The 19,506-nt window shown below is 44.7% G+C and overlaps 1 protein-coding gene across 2 annotated transcripts in view; it reads left to right on the forward strand.

The window, feature by feature from the left end:
• HECTD4 (HECT domain E3 ubiquitin protein ligase 4) overlaps window positions 1-19,506 on the forward strand; it is a 335,164-nt gene that overhangs the window by 94,256 nt on the left and 221,402 nt on the right. For both annotated transcript variants that reach the window (XM_082265115.1, XM_082265116.1), the window contains exons 6-9: window positions 2,079-2,217; window positions 10,365-10,535; window positions 11,958-12,150; window positions 14,714-14,875. In XM_082265115.1, coding sequence (XP_082121241.1) covers window positions 2,079-2,217; window positions 10,365-10,535; window positions 11,958-12,150; window positions 14,714-14,875 — 665 coding nt within the window. The remainder of the gene's footprint in view (window positions 1-2,078; window positions 2,218-10,364; window positions 10,536-11,957; window positions 12,151-14,713; window positions 14,876-19,506) is intronic.

Genomic DNA, 19,506 nt, shown 5'->3' on the forward strand with positions numbered 1-19,506 from the left:
CCCCGGGGGGAGCCAGGGAAAGCTTGTACCCAAAAAAAAAACAACACAGAGTCCAGAACCGCTGTTAGGCTAAAGGCATCAGCCTCAGCAGTAGGGGGGTCACACCGCCTCCACCAAAAAAGGGGGGAGCCGGGGTGGGCAGCACAGAAGAAATGTCCAGCAAAGGCAAAAAAAGGGGGAAATCCCATCACAGTAAAACAAATAGACCAGCGGGGGATTTTATATTGCAGTGTGCATCTCGGCAGCTGGTTTAGCTCCATACAGTGAGCTACAGTGAACAGTCAGAGATGAGCAGCGGCAGTTCATATGGCACATACAGGGAGGAGGGGGGTCCAGGAGGGGTCCAGGAGAGAAAAATAAGAAGGGGAGGGGGGGGGGAGAATAATGGCAGGATGGTAGGGAGCACAACCAAAAGGGGGGCAATCCAAATCAGAAAAGTCATATGAAGTAGGGGGGGGGGGGGTCAATAGTAGAAAGGGGGTATACTTGCGCAGCTCAGGTGCGGGGGGAATCCAGATCAGCGAACGTCCAGCCAGGAGGCCGCCAGGTCAGGAGTATCAAAAAATCTGGTGCGATCCCCGTCGATCACTCGGAGTCTGCTGGGGTAGAGGAGACTGTACTTGAGACCCAGATCGCGGAGGCGCTTGCGGATGTCAGTGAACTGGCGGCGTTTCTGTTGCACCTCAGGGGAATAATCCGGGAACAGCATAATGCGGGCGTCCTCATAGCGGAGTTCCTTCTTGGTTCGTGCTGCTGCCAAGAGACGGTCTCGGTCCCGGTAGTTGAGAAGACGTAGCAGGAAAGGCCTGGGGGGTGCTCCGGGCATCGGAGGAACCGCAGGGACCCTGTGGGCCCTCTCCACCACAAAGGTCAGTGGCATAGCGGGGAGGTCCAGCAGCTGCGGCAAAAAGGTCTCAGCAAATTCCGCAGGCCTGGGGCCCTCCGCACGCTCCGGCAGCCCCAAGATGCGGATGTTGTTTCTTCGCAGGCGGTTTTCGGTGTCAATCGCCCTGTCCTGGAGAGCCTTAACCTGTATTTGCAGGGCATGGAGGTCCCTGGAGTCCTCCCTGGTGTTGTCCTCCAGGCGGGAGATGCGGTCCTCCGCTTCAGACACCCGCGAGCGGAATTTGTCCAGGTCGTGCCTGATCAGGCTAATATCCGTGGCCAGATAGTCTATTTTGACCGTTAGGTTGTCCTTGCAGGCCTGTATCGTCTCCAGGATATCCGATGGAGAGGGATCCCGCTGCTGGCTTGGGCCTGCCTCCGTCTGAGTACTGGCCGACATGTTAGAGGGAGAAGGCCTCGTGACTAAGATGGCCGCCGAGCGTCCCGGGGGACAGGGAGAAGAAGCAGGCGTAACCGAGGATCTAAGCCGCCCAGGCGATAGCGGAGGCGCCCGCTGCTTACCGCTCTTCTTCTTGGGGGGACCCAGGGTGGTGAAAGGGGGTGCCGAGGATAAACAGGTAGCTCAATGAGGCAAAAGGATGAGATCAGGATCGGAGCTCCAGCGCCGCACGTCCGCTCAGTCTCACATCCCGGCCACGCCCACATGTTTGTTAGTTTTAAGTTAAAAAAAAAAAAAAGACTTTACAATCACTTTAAGCTTTACTGGGTGCTGCTGGAAAATAATGTGCATACAAAAATGGGTGGATAAAAAAAATAGTACATTTATGTACATTTGGAATTGATGGTGGGTGGTTACTGAAGATGAGTTACCACTAAACATTGGTTACAAAAAAAAAAATAGTATTATTTTCAGCATCAGTTGAGTCCACTCTGACTTCTGCACAACCAATCTGCTGGGTTTTTCCTGAACAATCAGGGCCGACCGCTATAGTCAGCAGCACCGATCAGTCTATTCTGATGGCTGGGAAATTACAATAACTCAGTGGGAGTGATTCCCTTATCCACATCAAATATGTGGATGGGGGAATTGATCTTTTTAAAAAAAAAAAAAAATGTATGGATGTCCTGCATTTACCCAGGAGCCATACTTCTCTTGCTGGACTTAAAAGCTTACATTTGTATCATGTTTTCAGTTTTCATGGATAATGCTAAATGTGGCCATTTCTCTTCAGAGGTTTTGTCTACTGTCGAAATGAAGAGTTGGAGGCTGGCTGGATTGCTTATGGAGGTGGGAAGCTGCTTCATCGGCCAGCATCTTTCGATAACAAACCTCATTTCCTTTTCCAAATCATTGACCAGTACACCCTTCAGGTAAACCAATGGCTTTGTAATAGACTTGCTTGGATTCATTAAAAAAAAGGTCTTCTGTTATTAAAATTTTGGTAAATGGGTTGTGAAGAACCCTTCAATCTGGCATTGTGCTGTGAACAACATCTAAAACGGTTTATTGGTTATAAGTAGTCATTTTATTCTTGCTGTTTGTTTTGTATGTGAAATTACAGTTTTTTTTCTATTCATTAAAAGTTATGACAAATGGCAGCAATGTGTATGTGTCCAGTTCAACTCCCACCCTTATTAAAGGAATAACATCTCCTAAAGAAGAACTCCACTTTTTTGGGCAAAACCTCTTCTGGAAAAATGATTTCTTTATTATCTAAAGACACAGCTTAAAGGAGTTCTATGCTGATAGCACACGCTTTCATTTTAGAACATCAGCATTGTAATAGCAATACAAACAATAGTTATATTTGACAATCTAATATAAGCTTACTTGAAAAATCTCCTTTCATGTTTTGGATTCTGCCTGCCTGCTGGCCATCTCTTTCCCCAACTTCTTGGGTTCCCAGCATGATTTGCAGCTTCTCCTCTTCCGCTTAGGCTACATTCACACCTGAGCGTAGCGTTTTCGCGCGGTTTTTACCGCGATTTTTACAGCGATTTACAGGCGTTTTTAGATTGAATAGAGACCAATGGAAAACGCCTGTAATCTGCCCAAAAAGAAGCTCATGTACTTTTTGAGTGTTGGGCGTTTTGCTCACAGCGTCAAAACGCTCAGATGTGAACAGGGGCCATTGAAATTAATAGGATTTGTCTTGTTGGGCGTTTTGAGAGCTGATCCTAGAGCAGAAAAACTCCCCAAAAACGCCCCAAAACGCCTACATGTGAACGGAGTCTTAGTTTGAATGTCCATGGACTACATATTCCATAGTACCGTGCTGCCTGCTAACAGTGGTTTATGTGCTGACTGTGCCTTCTGAAATGCCACAAGTCAGCATCTCTGTCATACAGATGGCAGGCTTTGTGAAATGTGTGACAGCAGTGCCTACTCACAGGGCAAAGTGAACGTGTCATGCAATTCAGAAAAGTAAACGTGGGGATCTTTACAGAGCAAGTTTTCAAACTTACTCAAGTCTGTTCCTTACATGTTACACCCTGAATATGGATGTAACACCCTGAATATGGATGCAACACCCTGAATATGGATGCAACATGTTACTGAAGGTGAACTTATCCTTTAGGGGACACAGTGGACCACAGCAGGCACAGTTTTGACTTACATGTACTTTCAGTCTAATTGGTCACACAGCCATCCTCCTTATACCCTTTTCGTACACTTCTGCTCAGCTGGTTGTGAGTAATTCTGCTGCTATTTTACGAGCATGTCTGGCGCTAAAAGGAAGTTTGTTGGCCCTATAGGTACAGTCAACCCACCTTACTCAGGGCCAAGCTCTTTGAGCAAAATTGAGCTTGTCACAGGCAAATATTGTGCCTTCTATACTTATTAAAGATTCCAGTTAGTATCGCCTGTGCCATTGGCTATTGCTGAACCCCTTTCCTCCCTATTCATCCTCCGGTACTCATTCCTCTTCCACCTTGTAAGAGGTTAAAAGAGAAGTATCACTAAAGCTTTTTTAGCCATACTTCTCTTCTGGGTCACAGGAGTGCACTTTTTTCTGCACTCCTGTGATCCAGAGTCAGCCAACAGTAGAATAAAGCCTGCTGTCAGCTGACATCACAGAGCCGATCCAGGCTTTGGAAGGATTCATACTTTAACATCGAGATCCACTCCAATGTCTGATTTAGGGATGCACCGATCCGATATTCGGATCATATATCGGCCCCGAGACGGGCAAAATAGCTGGATCGGGGGATCGGTAAAATTAACAGATCCAACAGCTGTCAAAGAAAAAAAAAAAAAAAAGAGCCTCCTGCAAATGCCTTTCAACTCTCCCAGTTAAGTAAACACAATGATTACAATGTATCTTTTCATTCCGTCTGGGAGGAGGGAAGTTTAACCTTAAATACTAAACCCATGACATTTTAGATTTTGAATGCACAATGTTATAAGGTATCTGCCGATACCGATCCGGAAGTATTATTTTGTTATAAGCTCACAAAACAGTACTTCCGGATCGGACTCGGGATCGGCGATTTCACAAAGCAAAAGATCGGTATCGGGATCGGGACCAAAAAAGTCAGATCGGTGCATCCCTAGTCTGATTGGCAGCTGGCTCAGCCTCTCAGCGCACCACTGAAAGCCTGATCCAGCCGCTCCCACCCCTTTCATAGCCCAGGACTCCAGTGAGTGCTGGAGGGGCAGAGCAGAGAGCAGTGACTGACAATCGCTAGTCTCTCTCCTCTGAGCAGACCGAGAACTGAGCAATCAGCGGTCATATGATCATTCAGTTCTCAGTTAGGTCTTTGAGCTTGTGCGGGACAGCTGCAGCATCGGACCTTTGCTGTAGCTTTATAGGTGAGTATGCATGTTGATTTGTTTGATTTCCCACATTTCTCCCTTAAATGCCCAGTGCTACCTTCCCCAGCTGAATCTCACACAGACTTAAAGCTGATAAATCTTGTTCTTGCAGTGTTCATCTGTCATGGTTATCAAAAGTGAAAGCATTATTTTCACTAGTGTGAGTCTCTGGGGTTTATTCCACATGCATTTTAGAACCCTGTTCTTTTCCCATTTAGGAGTACAGTAATCCCCCGCTCCATCGCGGTTCATTTTTTGCGGTTTCGGTAATTTGCGTTTTTTTTTTGTAATGTTATTTTACTATATAAATCATTAAAAATGAAATATTTTTGTGTTTTCAATAGCTCTTGCTATGTCTCTTAGTATCTTTTATGTGTTTAAATGAGTTTCTATTGTTTTAAAAGTGTGTTTAAAGACCTTAAAATGCTTCTACACGTACAGTGACAGTAAAATAAACATGCCTACAATGCATTTTAATAGGGTTTTTCTATTTCGCGGAATTTCACTTTTCGCGGCTGGGTCCGGAACGTAACCCCCGCAATGGAGGGGGGTTTACTGTAATACAATATTTTGCCCTTCGCATCGTCAAAGATGTCTGCATTGTCTGTTTTCTTAGCATATTCTTGCCAATCATTTGCTGAGTCATACTGTTATACAAGCAGTTACTCATATCACTCCTTTTGTTAGGCCTTCCCTTCAACTATCGGATTTTATTCATGTTTTATAAGTGTTACAAAGGCCCCCCACAAGCCTTTTTGGGACATTTTCTTGGCCTTGTTATTCCCTAAGGTAGCCTTTCTTGTGGCCATCTCCTTGGCCAGAAGGTTTTTTTGGATAAACAGTGTTTTCCTGTAAGGAGCCTCTTTTGATATTGCATAAAGAAAAGGTTGTATTGTGACCGAGTGCCTTTTTATTTCTTACCTAAAGTAGTCTCTGCCTTTCACCTTGGTGAGTAATATTGTATTATCTTTCCTGTGTCCAAAAGCGTTTCACTCCAGAAGCGATCTCTCCCTGTTGTCTAAGTGTGGCTAGGGCCGTCAAGGTTTACCTTTTTGCCACAGCTTCTTCCAAACAAATGGATTCCTTGTTTATTTCAGAAGGTTCTAAGGTTCTTGCTTACAAATCCACTATTTTCTAAGCAGATTAGACAGGTTATTGTGCAGGCCTATGAGTTGCCAGATAAAGTGCCGGTTCTTGGCATTAATTGCCATTCCACTAGGGCAGGTGGTGTTTCTTGGGCTTTTCTGTGTCTCAGATCTTTATGGCTGTGACCTAGTGTTCTGTAAATATGTTCTCTAAGCGTTACAAGGTCGATTTGTCTATATCCGCAGAGGCTTGTTTTGGCCGAAAGGTTCTGCCAATGACTATATCATCTCTTTGGTTTCCTTTGTTTTTTTTTCTCTTTTTTTTAATGTGATTGGTTTATCTGTTTTGGTGCCCCCCCAACAGGATCATAGACACGGTTAAAAGCATGACAGAGGTTTTTACCTTTCCCCACTTGAAGAAAAAACTTTTTTTTTTTTTTTTTCCTGGGGTTCCACTTTATATAATACTTTCTGGAGGCTTTCTAGCAAGTGTACTCTCTGATGCTGCTCCTCATAAACAGCCCATTTAAAGCTCCCCAGGCAATCTGGGTCATGCATTTGATCTCCTTTAAAACTTAACTAATACATTGTTATGAGACCCTCAGGACCAGGCAGCAACTTTCTTTACAATGATGGCTATTACTATACAGCTCATCCTTATTTGACAATACCTCCATTAGTTCTTTAGCTGACGTATCGAATTGTTACATGCGTCAGCAAAATGTTATTTTCATTTTAAACTACTGTACCAACAGCACACTCAGCAGTTTAAGCATTAAAGGCAAATTCTACTGTAAACGTAACGGTGAACTTCAGTGATTAAAGTGGTTTTAAAGTCTAATAATTTTTTACCTTCATGCATTCTATGTATGACGGCAAAAAATGTCCCAGTAACTTCCCCATACCTAAACAGTTACCTGACTTCTCCACTGATCTTTTGCTATCAGAGTCTGCTGCTCGCTCCTCCTAGTCTAACAGAAGACAGTGAGAGCAGTTGCTGTCAGTCAAATCCTGTGAGAAGGGAGTGGGGACGTGGCTGATCCACTCTGTGCACTTCTTTAGACGCTCACAGTCCACCTTGGGAGTACACCAGCACAGGGGACCCTTCAGCTCACAGCTTGCTGAATGGCACTCAAGGGAAGAAGGAGCGGAGAGCAGCCAGGTCCTCCAGGTTTCCCCTTCTTCTGCTGTCTACGGATGCAGAGAAGGCTTTTGATAGAGTCAACTGGCAGTTATCCGGGCTGTTCTGACTCATATCGGGCTAGGGCCCTCCATGATGTCCTGGATTCTTTTCCTCTATTCTTGTCCCTCTGCGGCGGTCAAAGTCAATGACACCCGTTCTGACTTCTTTGAGATTACCAACGGGACTCGTCAGGGATGTCCGCTTTCGCCTCTGATTTTCATCCTCACCCTGGAGCCCTTTCTTTGCACTATCCGAGGGGGGGGGAACGGAAGTCACAGGTTACCGAATGTCATCCGGAACACACAAGGTCGCTGCCTTTGCCGATGGGCTGATTTTTTTTCTTGACTGATCCCTTGACCTCCCTCCCTGGCTTGGTGCAAGCCCTCCATCATTACGGTAGATTGTCATTTTTTGGTATTAATTTCTCTAAATCTTTTGCCTTGCCCATGGCCATCGATAGCGCCTAGATCAGGGATCTCCAAACTACGGCCCTCCAGCTGTTGTGGAACTACACGTCCCATGAGGCATTGTACAACTGACATTCACAGACATGACCAGGCATGATAGGAACTGTAGTTCCTGAACAACTGGAGGGCCATAGTTTGGAAACCCCTGGCCTAGATGGAGAGATTGCGGGGCGTTCGGCTCATTCCGGTGGGCGACGGACTCCATTCATTACCTTGGAATGAACATCACACCTGATCCTGCGGCACTATACACGGCAAACTTTATTCCCCTCCTCATGCAAAAAAGGGATGATCTGACACATTGGCATTCTCTTACCCTGACGTGGTTTGCTAGGTGCAGCATGCTAAAAATTACTACTCTACCTAGGATCTTATATTTCATACAGGCTCTCCCAGTGTATCTTCCATCTAGCTTTTTCAAACGGTTGGTCTTGTGGAAGACTGCGTATTAAACTGAAGATCCTCTATCTCCCTAAACTTAAGGGGGGGGGAGGGTCTGGGATTGCTGAATGTCAAGGCCTACTTTAGAGCAGCTCACTTAACCAGACTGATTGACTGGCATTGCCATGCTGTAACTAAGAGATGGGTGGACATGGAATTGGATGACTCGGGTGGCACGGCGAAAAGCTGGCCCTGGACTTCGACGCCTATCCCCAGAAAAATAGGTGGCCACCCCACTTTGGGCTGTATGCTCTTGGTCGTTAGGGACGCTTTCCAACACACCTCGGTCTCCCCACGCCCCTCCCCGATAGTGCCTGTCATGGGCAACCCAGATTTTCCTCCGGGTCTCGGAAGTGTGGGGTTTCGTGGATTGATCGCAGTGGGCCGACTTCACCTTGTGGACTTTCTTGGGAGTGATGGGGGTCTCTCCGCGGGGGCTTTGTCTAGGTCTGTTGACCCTCCGTTAGAATTTTGGAGTGGTCTCCAGCTCCGGCATTTCCTATGGGGGGTTCTCCGCCTCCCGGGCATCTCCCACCAGCTGACTGACATTGAACGCATATGTCATAGATGGGAACTGATCCGCCACAGCCTTTCCATCACCTATGCTGCCCTGATTAGCCCACCCGCTGACTTCTCCCTCCTTTTCTTGCAAACTGGGAGTCAGACCTGAACACCACCTTCACGAATACCCAGAAGGAAAAGATCCTTCACTTTGCACAGAAATCATTCATTGCCTCTAGTACAAGAGACGGGTTACAAGATACTCACACGGTTGTATAGGGTGCCCTCCATGTTGCATTGCTTTTTCCCAAAAGTATCGGATAATTGTTGGCACTGTGATAGCACTAAAGGCACCATGTTTCATATTTTCTGGGAATGCCCACAAATTAAACCATTTTGGCAAGCAGTGACGAGACCATCAAACATCTTACAACTGTAGACTTGGCAAATGACCCTGCGGTGTGCCTGCTTCATCTCACCCAAAGGATCATTAAAAAATATATGGCATCTCTGACTGTTCAGCTTTTGAACGCTGCCAAAGCATGTATACCCCTCTGCTGGAGATCAGCTCTTCCACCTGCGAGGTCTATGGTTTTCCAAGGTCAACGAACTTGGGGACATGGAGGATTTGTCGGCTACTCTATATAATCGGGAGGGCATCTTCCAAGACAAATGGGGACCATGGGAATACTTTACCCTTACTGACACATACCTGTGGGAATTCACTTGTCCTAGCTGAGGGATGGGAGCTGCGGGGGGCTGGGTTTGGGGGGCCTTGATATCACTCTGTTTTTCTGTCTTATTTTTCCTCGTCCTTCTCCTCCGTTCCATTGTTTCCTTGTCTCTATATTTCCACTATTCGCCTTATACCTATATTAGTAGGCCGTTTCTTATTCATCTAGCACTGTGTCTCTGTCACTTGAGACCCTTCTACCTATTTACCCCTAATCTTTACATGCACTTTGATTGACTCGTTGGTTTTGAAGTAGATTTATTCATCTAGGGGTCTGCCCGCTGGTGTCACATTTGTCACCGGCAAACATAATAATCCCTATAATTGGTTGTCAATTATTTTGGTTCTTACATCTGCCAATGCCACTGATATGTGGTACATGTTTTCGTACGTACATCCTCTCTGAAATTACGCTATACCTTTTTCGTATTGCTTTTTTTTCTCTGGAGTTACTCGGAGCAGTGTTTCTGTCAACAGTGTATGTTTTGTGCCATGCCATTTTTTCTTACTGTGCTATTTCACATGTTTTGTATCACAACCTTTTACTAAATAAAGAAATTACAAAAAAAAAAAAAAAGGAGCGGAGAGTGCCAGCAGGGGACTCCAGAAGTGGAGGCACGGGACCGTTTTGTGCAACAACTTTGGGCACTCTTTACTTTTAGAGGAAAGGAGATTTCATCTCCAAATACAGAAAGGCTTCTTCATAGTAGGAGCTGTGAAAATGTGGAATATACTCCAAGAGCTGGTTTTGGCCAGCTCAGTAGATTGCTTTAAAAAAAAAAAGGCCTGAATTCTTTCCTAAATGAACAAAATATAACTGGATACTAAAATTTATAGGTAAATTTGGTCTGGGGAATTTTTTTTCCTCTCCCCTTTTTTTTTGGCTCTGAAAAGTTAAAATACGATTTTCTGTTTGTGCCCATTAACTGGACTAAAAACGAACGAACGGACCAAATGGCAGATTTTCGAACGATACACGATAGTGTATGGCCAGCATAAGTTTAATAAACTAAAAGGGAGCCCTAACTGGAATTTAGGTTTAGTACACTATGCTTCTATACCCATATTGGACATCATAGTGTGGTTTTTGCTAAAGGTGAAATTGCACTATATTCTTACACTGAATGCATACAGCTATGTGGCAGTAGGTACAGGAGTGTCTAGGCACCCTCACACGGCAGGAAAGTCACTGCTATTTTTTTAGGAGGACTTTCAGGTAAAACACGTTTGTTTTTAGTTCATGTGCACTTTAACTCCTTGACCTTTAATCCGCTTTCTTTTCTGTTTGCAGATCGCTCAGATAATCACCATGCCAGCCAATCATTTTCCTGTTGGTAGCAACATGACCACAGTGCACCTATCTTCTGATGGCACGTACTTTTATTGGATTTGGTCTCCAGCAAGTCTAAATGAGAAGACCCCGAAGGGTCACTCTGTGTTTATGGACATCTTTGAAGTAAATGTAAGTTGTAACTTTCGTTACTCTAAATCAGTTATCTCCAAACTGCGGCTCAGGGGCCGGATTCTGCCCTTTGCTTGCCTTGGGGCACCATTCCTCCCACTGACGTTAACAATGGGGCATAATTCCTGCCACTGACACCAATGAAGGGACACTATTCCTCCCACTGACACCAATGTTGGGGCACTATCCATCCCAGTGACATCAATGATGGGGTACTAATTCATCCCACTGCCACCAATGATGGGGCACTTTTTCTCTCACTGACACACCAATGATGGGGCACTATTTCTCTCACTGACACACCAATGATGGGGCACTATTTCTCTGACTGACACACCAGTGATGGGGCACTATTCCTCCCACTGACACCAATGATAGGGCACTATTGCTCCCACTGACACCAGTGATGGGGCACTATTGCTCCCACTGACACCAGTGATGGGGCACTATTGCTCCCACTGACACCAGTGATGGGGCACTATTGCTCCTGCTGACACCAGTGATGGGGCACTATTGCTCCCACTGACGGGGCACCATTGCTCCCGCTGACACCAGTGATGGGGCACTATTGCTCCCACTGACGGGGCACCATTGCTCCAGCTGACACCAGTGATGGGGCACTATTGCTCCCACTGACGGGGCACCATTGCTCCCGCTGACACCAGTGATGGGTCACCATTGCTCCCGCTGACACCAGTGATGGGTCACCATTGCTCCCGCTGACACCAGTGATGGGGCACCATTGCTCCCGCTGACACCAGTGATGGGGCACCATTGCTCCCGCTGACACCAGTGATGGGGCACCATTGCTCCCGCTGACACCAGTGATGGGGCACCATTGCTCCCGCTGACACCAGTGATGGGGCACCATTGCTCCTGCTGACACCAGTGATGGGGCACCATTGCCCCCGCTGACACCAATGATGGGACACTATTCCTCTCATTCTTTCATTGTTACAGACATCAGGACATCTCTACTTCTGTTGGCCACAGTCTGGCCCCTCTAAAGTCTTGAAGGATAATAAACTAGCTCTTGGTTTTAGAAAGTTTAGATATCCCTGCTCTAAATAAGATGGCCTTCTGTGCCAGTTTTTCCCAGCTCATACCAGTTTCTGACCTCACAAATGCTCTTTTAGCTGAATGGGTACAAATTCCCACAGACACACTACAACGTTTTGTAAAAAGCTTTCCTAGGAGGGTGAAGGCTGTTAGTCACAAAGAGGGGATCACCCATGATTTGAATACTGGTGGTGTGAGAACTCATAAGGGGGTTATAGTTGTCCACATTTTGTCCATATATGGTATGTATGGTGACGCTTTCTGAATGATAAGCAAGATGTGGCTGTTGCCTCTTTTTTATGTAATATATTTATTTGACTGTTCCATTTGCTTATAACACTTGTATGTGTACTCGTGTGCTAGGGAGAAAATGGAGTGTACATGGCGAATCCTCTTCATGAGCGCATTATTCTCATGAGGAAAGAGGGCGAGTCAGCCAAAAGTATTAATGAAATGCTCCTCAGTCGATTATCTAGATACAGAGCTTCTCCATCTGCAACCCTTGCTGCTCTAACTGGATCAACAATCTCTAATACACTGAAAGAGGACCAAACTGGTGAGTGCAGTGATGTCTGTCCTATGTACCGAGCAATGCTATGTAGTGCCATGGTATACTAGTGTATTTCTATATGCCTTTGAGGATTTCTTTAAGCACTGAATGTCCATTAGTATCTGGTGCTCATGTGTTTGGGGCCAATAAAAGTGTTTTAGCTGAATTTTTAATAGTGTCCTAAAAAGGTATTTTTTTTTCTTTTTAAGTTCACACACTGAGCACAATTAAAAGAAAAAAAGTTTCCCAGTAAACGATTTGTTAAAATTTGACACTTGCAGTTTACAACTTGTTGCTGGCTTCTGCTTCCTCAGTTCTGCTTCCCTTAACTTTTGGTCTTCATAGAAAGGAGTTAACCATGGACAGTACAATCTCCAGTTACTCTGTTATCTTGGAGAAGGGGGGAGCAGGGGAGTGCCTTGCCATCCTAGGGCTGTGTGTTTATATTGATGCACACAGTGTAGAGAGACACAACTGTAGTCCCTGCATTTAAGCGTGGCACCATAGGATGCAGCAAAGGAAAGAAACTGAAACAGGAAACCTGGGTCACAGGTCATGGCACCAGATTAACCTGGAACATGGAATAAAAGATAAAGAAGCTGCATACCATATGATCTAATCTGTTACTGGAAATGCTAAAAATAAAAGAATAAGAAATGGTTTACTATTGCTTTAACCACTTGCCGACCGCCTAACTGGGAAAATATATTATTACTTTTCAGTTTAATACTGGTGTTGTGGCTAAAGCTAGATGCCATAACCCTGGTATTACAATTTTCTGCTGCTGCCACTCTTTCCGATAAAAGTGATCCAAGAGGCTGATTAGAGCCTGGATCACTTTTAGAAGTGGCGGTAGGGATTTTCCTCCCAACCCCTCACCCCCCTCTTGCTGCTTTTCGGTGGTTCTCGAGCCTCCGGCAGTTGTGACAGCTGACCATAGAGATTAGCAGAGGAAAGATGGCCTCCGCTTATCTCTTTGACCTTGAAGGCTCACCTCTGGTTCACGGCCAATGTAAACAATGCCTTTTTTTTTACAGGATTAGATCAATAGTTTTTTGTTTATTTTTTATCTAAAGCATCACCTATGGAGATTTTTTAATTACTATAGTTTGGCACCATTCCATGAGAATGCACAATTTTAAACCATGGCATGTTGGGTATCTATTTACTCGGCCTAACATCATCCTTCATATTTTACTAATTCCAAAATTCAAAAAAATGCGTTTAAATATATATATATATATATTTTTTTTTAAATAAAGTGTATTTTTCCCCCAAAAAAATTGCTTCGCAAATATAGCATGACTTAAAGAATTGCAACGAACACCATTTTATCCTCTAGGGACGCCATTAAAAAAAGATATATAACGTCTTGGGGGTCAAAGTAATTTTCTAACAAAAAACCCTGATTTTTACTTGTAAATAAAAAGTGTCAGAATAGGCCTGGTCCTTAAAGCGGAGTTCCACCCTAGTTATACATTTTTTTATAAAAATACCCCCGGGACAGTCAGGGCTAGCACATTCCACAATGGCTAGCCTCTGATCTGTCCCGGGTTGCACTTACCTTTCAGGAGAAAAACTTACCTTGAAATTGTCTTCTCCAGCGCTGCCATCTCGGGTGTGGGCAGCTTGAAGCCAGCGCGATCCTCTTCCGCGTCCTCTTCGGTCCTCTTCCTCCTTCTTCGGTCCCACGATGCACTGCAGCGGCCCCGACGTCACTTCCGGGTCGCGCGCGTCATCCCTCCACAGCTTCTGGGCATGCCCAGAAGCTGTTTAGAAGGGAATAACGCGCGCGCCCCGGAACTGACGTCGGGGCCGGTGCAGGCGCAATGATTCCTGGGAGCGATGACGTTCAGCTCCCAGGAATCATTGCAAAAGCCAGGAAGTGACGAATCGCCGTGGCCGCCGAGGGGAGGAAGAAGGAAGTAAGGTGAGTATATTTTCTCTAAAAGGTAAGTGAAAAAAAAAAAAAAATTGCGATTATCCATTTGTTTTTCAGGTGACCGGGAGCGAGAAGATGGAGGTAAGTATAAATTTCGGGTGGAACTCCGCTTTAAGTGGTATTAAAGTCCTGCAGTCCACAGTTTGTGTGATAGGCTGCATGAGAACTTTACAGGGATTCCCAAACTATGGCCCTCTAGTTGTTCAGGAACTACAATTCCCATCATGCCTAGTCATGTCTGTGAATGTCAGAGTTTTACAATGCCTCATGGGATGTGTAGTTCCGCAACAGCTGGAGGGCCGTAGTTTGGGAATCCCTGACTTATGACATCTACCATTCATTCTACTATCCAGAAAGGCCTATGCTTGATCAGCAAAGAAGTCTCTGAAATGCATTCAAGTCCAAGGCCTACCGAGTGCAAGACCACTGGTACTGACCAGTTTGCCACTATGTTGGTAGTAGTTACCCGTTTCCAATCTGTTGATGCTACAAGAAAATATTGGTTGTATGTCTACATGTAGCTCACAAGAGCTACTTTATATAAAAAAAATCTCTTTCACATTGTGCAAAATAAAAATGTAAGTGCTTATCATATTGTAAAATTGTTTTATATAACTTTTGTTACAGCTGCAAACACAAGCTGTGGCCTGCCTCTGAAAATGTTAAGAAAAACTCCCATGTACACATGCGGCACGTATTTGGTACTTATAGTACCTCCCCCAGGAGGATCGGGCAGTTCAGCAACCAGATCTTTGTTCGGTGGAACTACTGGTTTGTCATCTTTAAAAAGTAAGTAGTGTGAAATGTGTCCTAAGGCTTCCAGGTGCAGCTGTTGCCTTCACGTATTTGAAATATTAGCTACCTGGCTGTCGTTCTGGTACTTTTAGTACTTAATTACTGTCCCTAAAAATTATACATATTAGGAGTTCTGACTTCATTCTGACTTTCCTGATTTGCATTCTTGGCTAGTGTATACTTTTTCAGAGAAAAATAGAAGCAGTGAGGAAGCTGGCATTTTCAAAAGGAGGCATGAGATGGCCACCTTTATATTTCTCCCAGTACAGGTTTGTTTAAGTGTTTTAAAAAGACCTTTGCTGGGTGGCTATGTTTTCTAACATGGCCGCATCTTTAAAAGAGAAATATGGGCTTTATTTTTTTAAGAATCCTACTTGACTAGCTGGATGCAGCATTGGTCTCCCGTTGGCTCTATCACTGAGAACTGAGCAATCAAACACCGCTGGTCGCTGAGCAGACAGCTGTTTGACTATCCATCACCGGCTCTCTGCTCTGCCCCCTCCTCACTAATTGGAGCGCTGGGCTGTGGAGGGGGCAGCAAGCGGCCGGCTCAGGCTCTCAGCGGCTCGGTGAGAGGCCGAGCCAGGTGTTGGCACCAGGCCTGTGGGCTGATCCTGACCACATGGTCACGATCTTGCCCGAACCTGGACCGGCTCTGTGACGCCAGTTGGCTTTAGCCCGCTGTCTGCTGAAAACGGGTTACAGGAGGGCAGAATAAACTGCACTTCTGTGTTCCACAGGAGAAGTGCAGCCAAATGAGCTTTGGCTGTACATCACCTTTAAATTCAAATTTTTAAACATTTACTATAGTGTCCTTATGCTTTCACTACAATATATGTAAGAGCTTGTTAATTGGGCAAAGAAAAGGAAGCCTGTGTAAGCGCTGAGATACTTCAATTGTAATTCACATGAGGCTGAGATTTGTCTTTTTACTCCGTGTGACAGTGCTAGGCCTGCCACCAAGAACCAGCACTGTCGCATGAGGAAAGCGAGCGAGTCAGTTGCTCTTCTGTGTATCCGAAGGTACTGGAGATTTTTACTTACTGCATGGACAAATCGCAAATTTGATTTAAAGATAAACATTTCTTTTTTAGTTTTGTTTTGTGCAGGGAAGGATTAAAGTAGAACTATAGGCTAAACTTTTTTTTTTTTTTTCTTTTTCATTTTGGATAGATAAAGGGAGGGTTATAACCCCTGTCAGATTTTTTTTTATTTATTTTTTTTCGCCATCTGTGTTCCATTGTGGAGATTTTCCTTTACTTCCTGTCCCATAGATAAACAAGAAGTGACACAAAATCCCTGCAAAATAAGGGAATTTCTTGGGGACCCCCAGGCCACCTAATGTGTCCCTATTGGAAGTTTTTCTCTGTTACTTTTCTGGGGACAACCCAAAATGTAGGATTTGACTTGCTTTCAATTATAATGGTAAACAGGACAAATATAGAGGAAGAATCTCCCTAAGGGGGGCACTGACAGGTGTTCTAATCGCTCTGTATTCTATCCAAAATGAAAAAAAGTTTTGCCCTTTTGTGTGTACCTTAAAATCTACTCCGACCTACTTTTTTCCTTCTGTGTCCGCTCCAAAGTGAACTGAATTCCCATTTTAGGGAATTCTCAAAGGAATTAAAGTCCCCAATGAAGGATATTCCCTCACCTGTTGCTCTGACAACCTTGATTTTTTGTGTACTCTCGCTCTCATTGACAATGGTCACCAAGACAAATAGAGGGTGAATCTCCCTAGCAGGTACACGCAATAAAAACTTGACAGGGGGCCTAATCTTTCCCTACTCAATCCAAAACAAAACACATTTGCCTTCATCACTTTAAGAGGCGGTTCACATACAGGCGACCCGACTTCCCGGGGCGACCTGTGAAGTCGCGGTGCACAGCGCGCACCGCGACCTCGGAGCGGCATGCACGTACTTCATATCATTGAAGTCAATGCAGGTCGCTCCAGGTTGCCCCAAAGTAGTACAGGACCCTTTTTCTAAGTCGGAGCAACTTGTGTCGCTCCTATTAGAACGGGTCCTTTGCTACTCTATGGCAGGCGACTTGTCAGGCGACCAGGTCGCCTGACAAGTCGCCCCAGTGTGAACGGGGTCTTAAGTAGAACTAAATGTATTGTTTTCATTTTGGATAGTGTAAAGGGGTGTTTACAACCCCTGCTAGTTTTTCTTTTTCTCCATCTGTCCTTTTTAGGAGATTCCACTTCCTATTCCAAAGCCAAAACAGAAAGTGAGGGCATATCCCTCCAAATTGAGGGAATCCCTGGTTGTCACCAGGGTTACTAGAACTAGTGTCCCCATTGGAGGATTTACCTCCTATTTCTGTTATGGGGACAACCAAGAATTTGGGATTTTCTTTCACTTTTTATAACAATGGTAAGCATGATAAATAGGGTGAATCTCTTCAATGGTGGAACAGACGGCTATAAAAACCCGGCTGGTGTTCTAATCCCACTCCACTCTATCCAAAACTAAAAATAGGTTTGGAATTTAGTTATACTTTGTTTTAAATGTTTGTATTCGGTTATAACAGAGCTGCTCATGTTGTCCTTCCTTTTAATTACAAAAGAGCTCTTGTTTGAATGTGCTGAGAAATAGTAGGTTAAGTTTGTGTCTTTTTAAATAGTACATGTGATCGCTGTAGAGAGCAGCCCGCCAGCTGTGTTTATATTTGAGACCAATGTCAATCCAATGTTCTGTTCTCTACACTGATTTTCCTTACAAATTTTCCACATTACTCTTATTTCCAACTTGTCTGGGATACCTGTGGCTTCTGTCTCTAAAGTGATTTCTGTTTAAGAAGTGATAGCTCTGTTGCATTTGGAAGTCTGTTGATTATAAAAAATCAATCATTTTTGAACTGCTTAAAGGTAATAAGAAATACCTCAAGCAGTTGTAGGTACAGTGAGGGAAAAAAGTATTTGATCCCCTGCTGATTTTGTACGTTTGCCCACTGACAAAGAAATGATCAGTCTATAAATTTAATGGTAGGTTTATTTTAACAGTGAAAGACAGATTAACAACAAAAATATCCAGAAAAAGGCATTTAAAAAAAGTTTGATTTGCTTTGCATTTTAATGAGTGAAATTAGTATTTGACCCCTTCACAAAACATGACTTAGTACTTGGTGGCAAAACCTTTGTTGGCAATCACAGGGGTCCGAAGTTTCTTGTAGTTGGACAGCAATTTGCACATATCTCGGGGGGGATTTTGTCTCCCTCCTCTTTCGCTAGGCTCTCCGAGTCATTAAGGATTCGAGGCTGACGTTTGGTTGGGCCGCTCCAGGACCTTAATGTGCTTCTTCTTGAGCCATCCCCTTGCTTTAGCTGTGTGTTTTGGGTCTTTGTCATGCTGGAATACCCATCCACGACCCGTTGTCAATTCTCTGGCTGAGGGAAGGAGATTCTCACCCAAGATTTGACAGTAAATTGCCCCCGTCCATCGTCCCTTTGATGCAGTGAAGATGTCCTGTCCCCTTAGCAGAAAAACGACCCCAAAGCATAAGATTTCCACCTCCATGTTTGACGGCGGGGATGGTGTTCTTGGGGTTATAGGCAGTATTCCTCCTCTAAACACTGCGAGTTGACCTGATGCCAAAGAGCTTGATTTTGGTCTCATCTGCCCACAAAACTTTCACCCAGTTCACCTCTAAATCATTCAGATGTTCATTAGACAACTTCAGACGGGCCTGTACATGTTCTTTCTTGAGCAGAAAGACTTTGTGGTCGCTGCAGAATTTCCCTCCTTTACGGCATAGTGTGTTACCAATTGTTTTCTTGGAGGCTATGGTCCCAACTGCCTTGAGATCATTGACAAGATTCTCCTCTTTAGTTCTTTGCTGATTCCTTACTGTCCTCATGATCATTGAAACTCCAGGAGGTGAGATCTTGCATGGGTTATACGCCACCTATTGGTGAATGGACACTGGCAAACCAAAAAGACAGGAAGTCTCCCCTCTATACAACTCCTCCCATGCAGGAAGTACCTCATTTTTTTCACCGGTGTCTTGAAGGTGATGGTCTTGTTTGGAGAAGCTCTCCACATTCTAAGGATATGTTATGGTCCTGGATCCTGCAGGATCTAAGGGGCTATGTGATCGGATCCATCTGGATAGTGAAATACTAAAATGGATGGTACCCGAGCCTCGGTAGATGGAAGACTGCGAGGTGTTGCATGTAATGTGACCCCTTGGGCACTGCACCCTGGGATCCAGACCCTTGGTAAGACTGACTCCAAAAGCGATCCGGCAGGGTGCTCTTCAATTCCAAGGGAGTGGCCCCAAGATTTTAGGGGAACCCGGTCCTTGAAGGTCCACAAGTAACAGGACCCACCATGATGGGTGTAGGTTGGATTCTAGCTAAAATCTCGGTTTTTCCAACGTACCCGCAGATCTGTTAAAGAAAAAATATTTTTTTAGGCTCTAGACCAGGAGTAGGGAACATTTTTTCTGCCAAGGGTCATTTGGATATTTATAACATCATTCAGGGGCCATAAAAAATTATCAACTTAAAAATTTGCCTGTTTGGTCAAACATTTAATTAACTCACCCCTAATGTGATGGCTGGAGCTTCCTCTCTTCGGTGAGGTGTGTGATGTTAGCTTGTATTGATGATGTTGCTA

Source organism: Pelophylax lessonae, assembly GCF_965119305.1.
Source record: "Pelophylax lessonae genome assembly, chromosome: 1".
In the NCBI taxonomy this organism is placed as follows: Eukaryota; Metazoa; Chordata; class Amphibia; order Anura; family Ranidae; genus Pelophylax; species Pelophylax lessonae.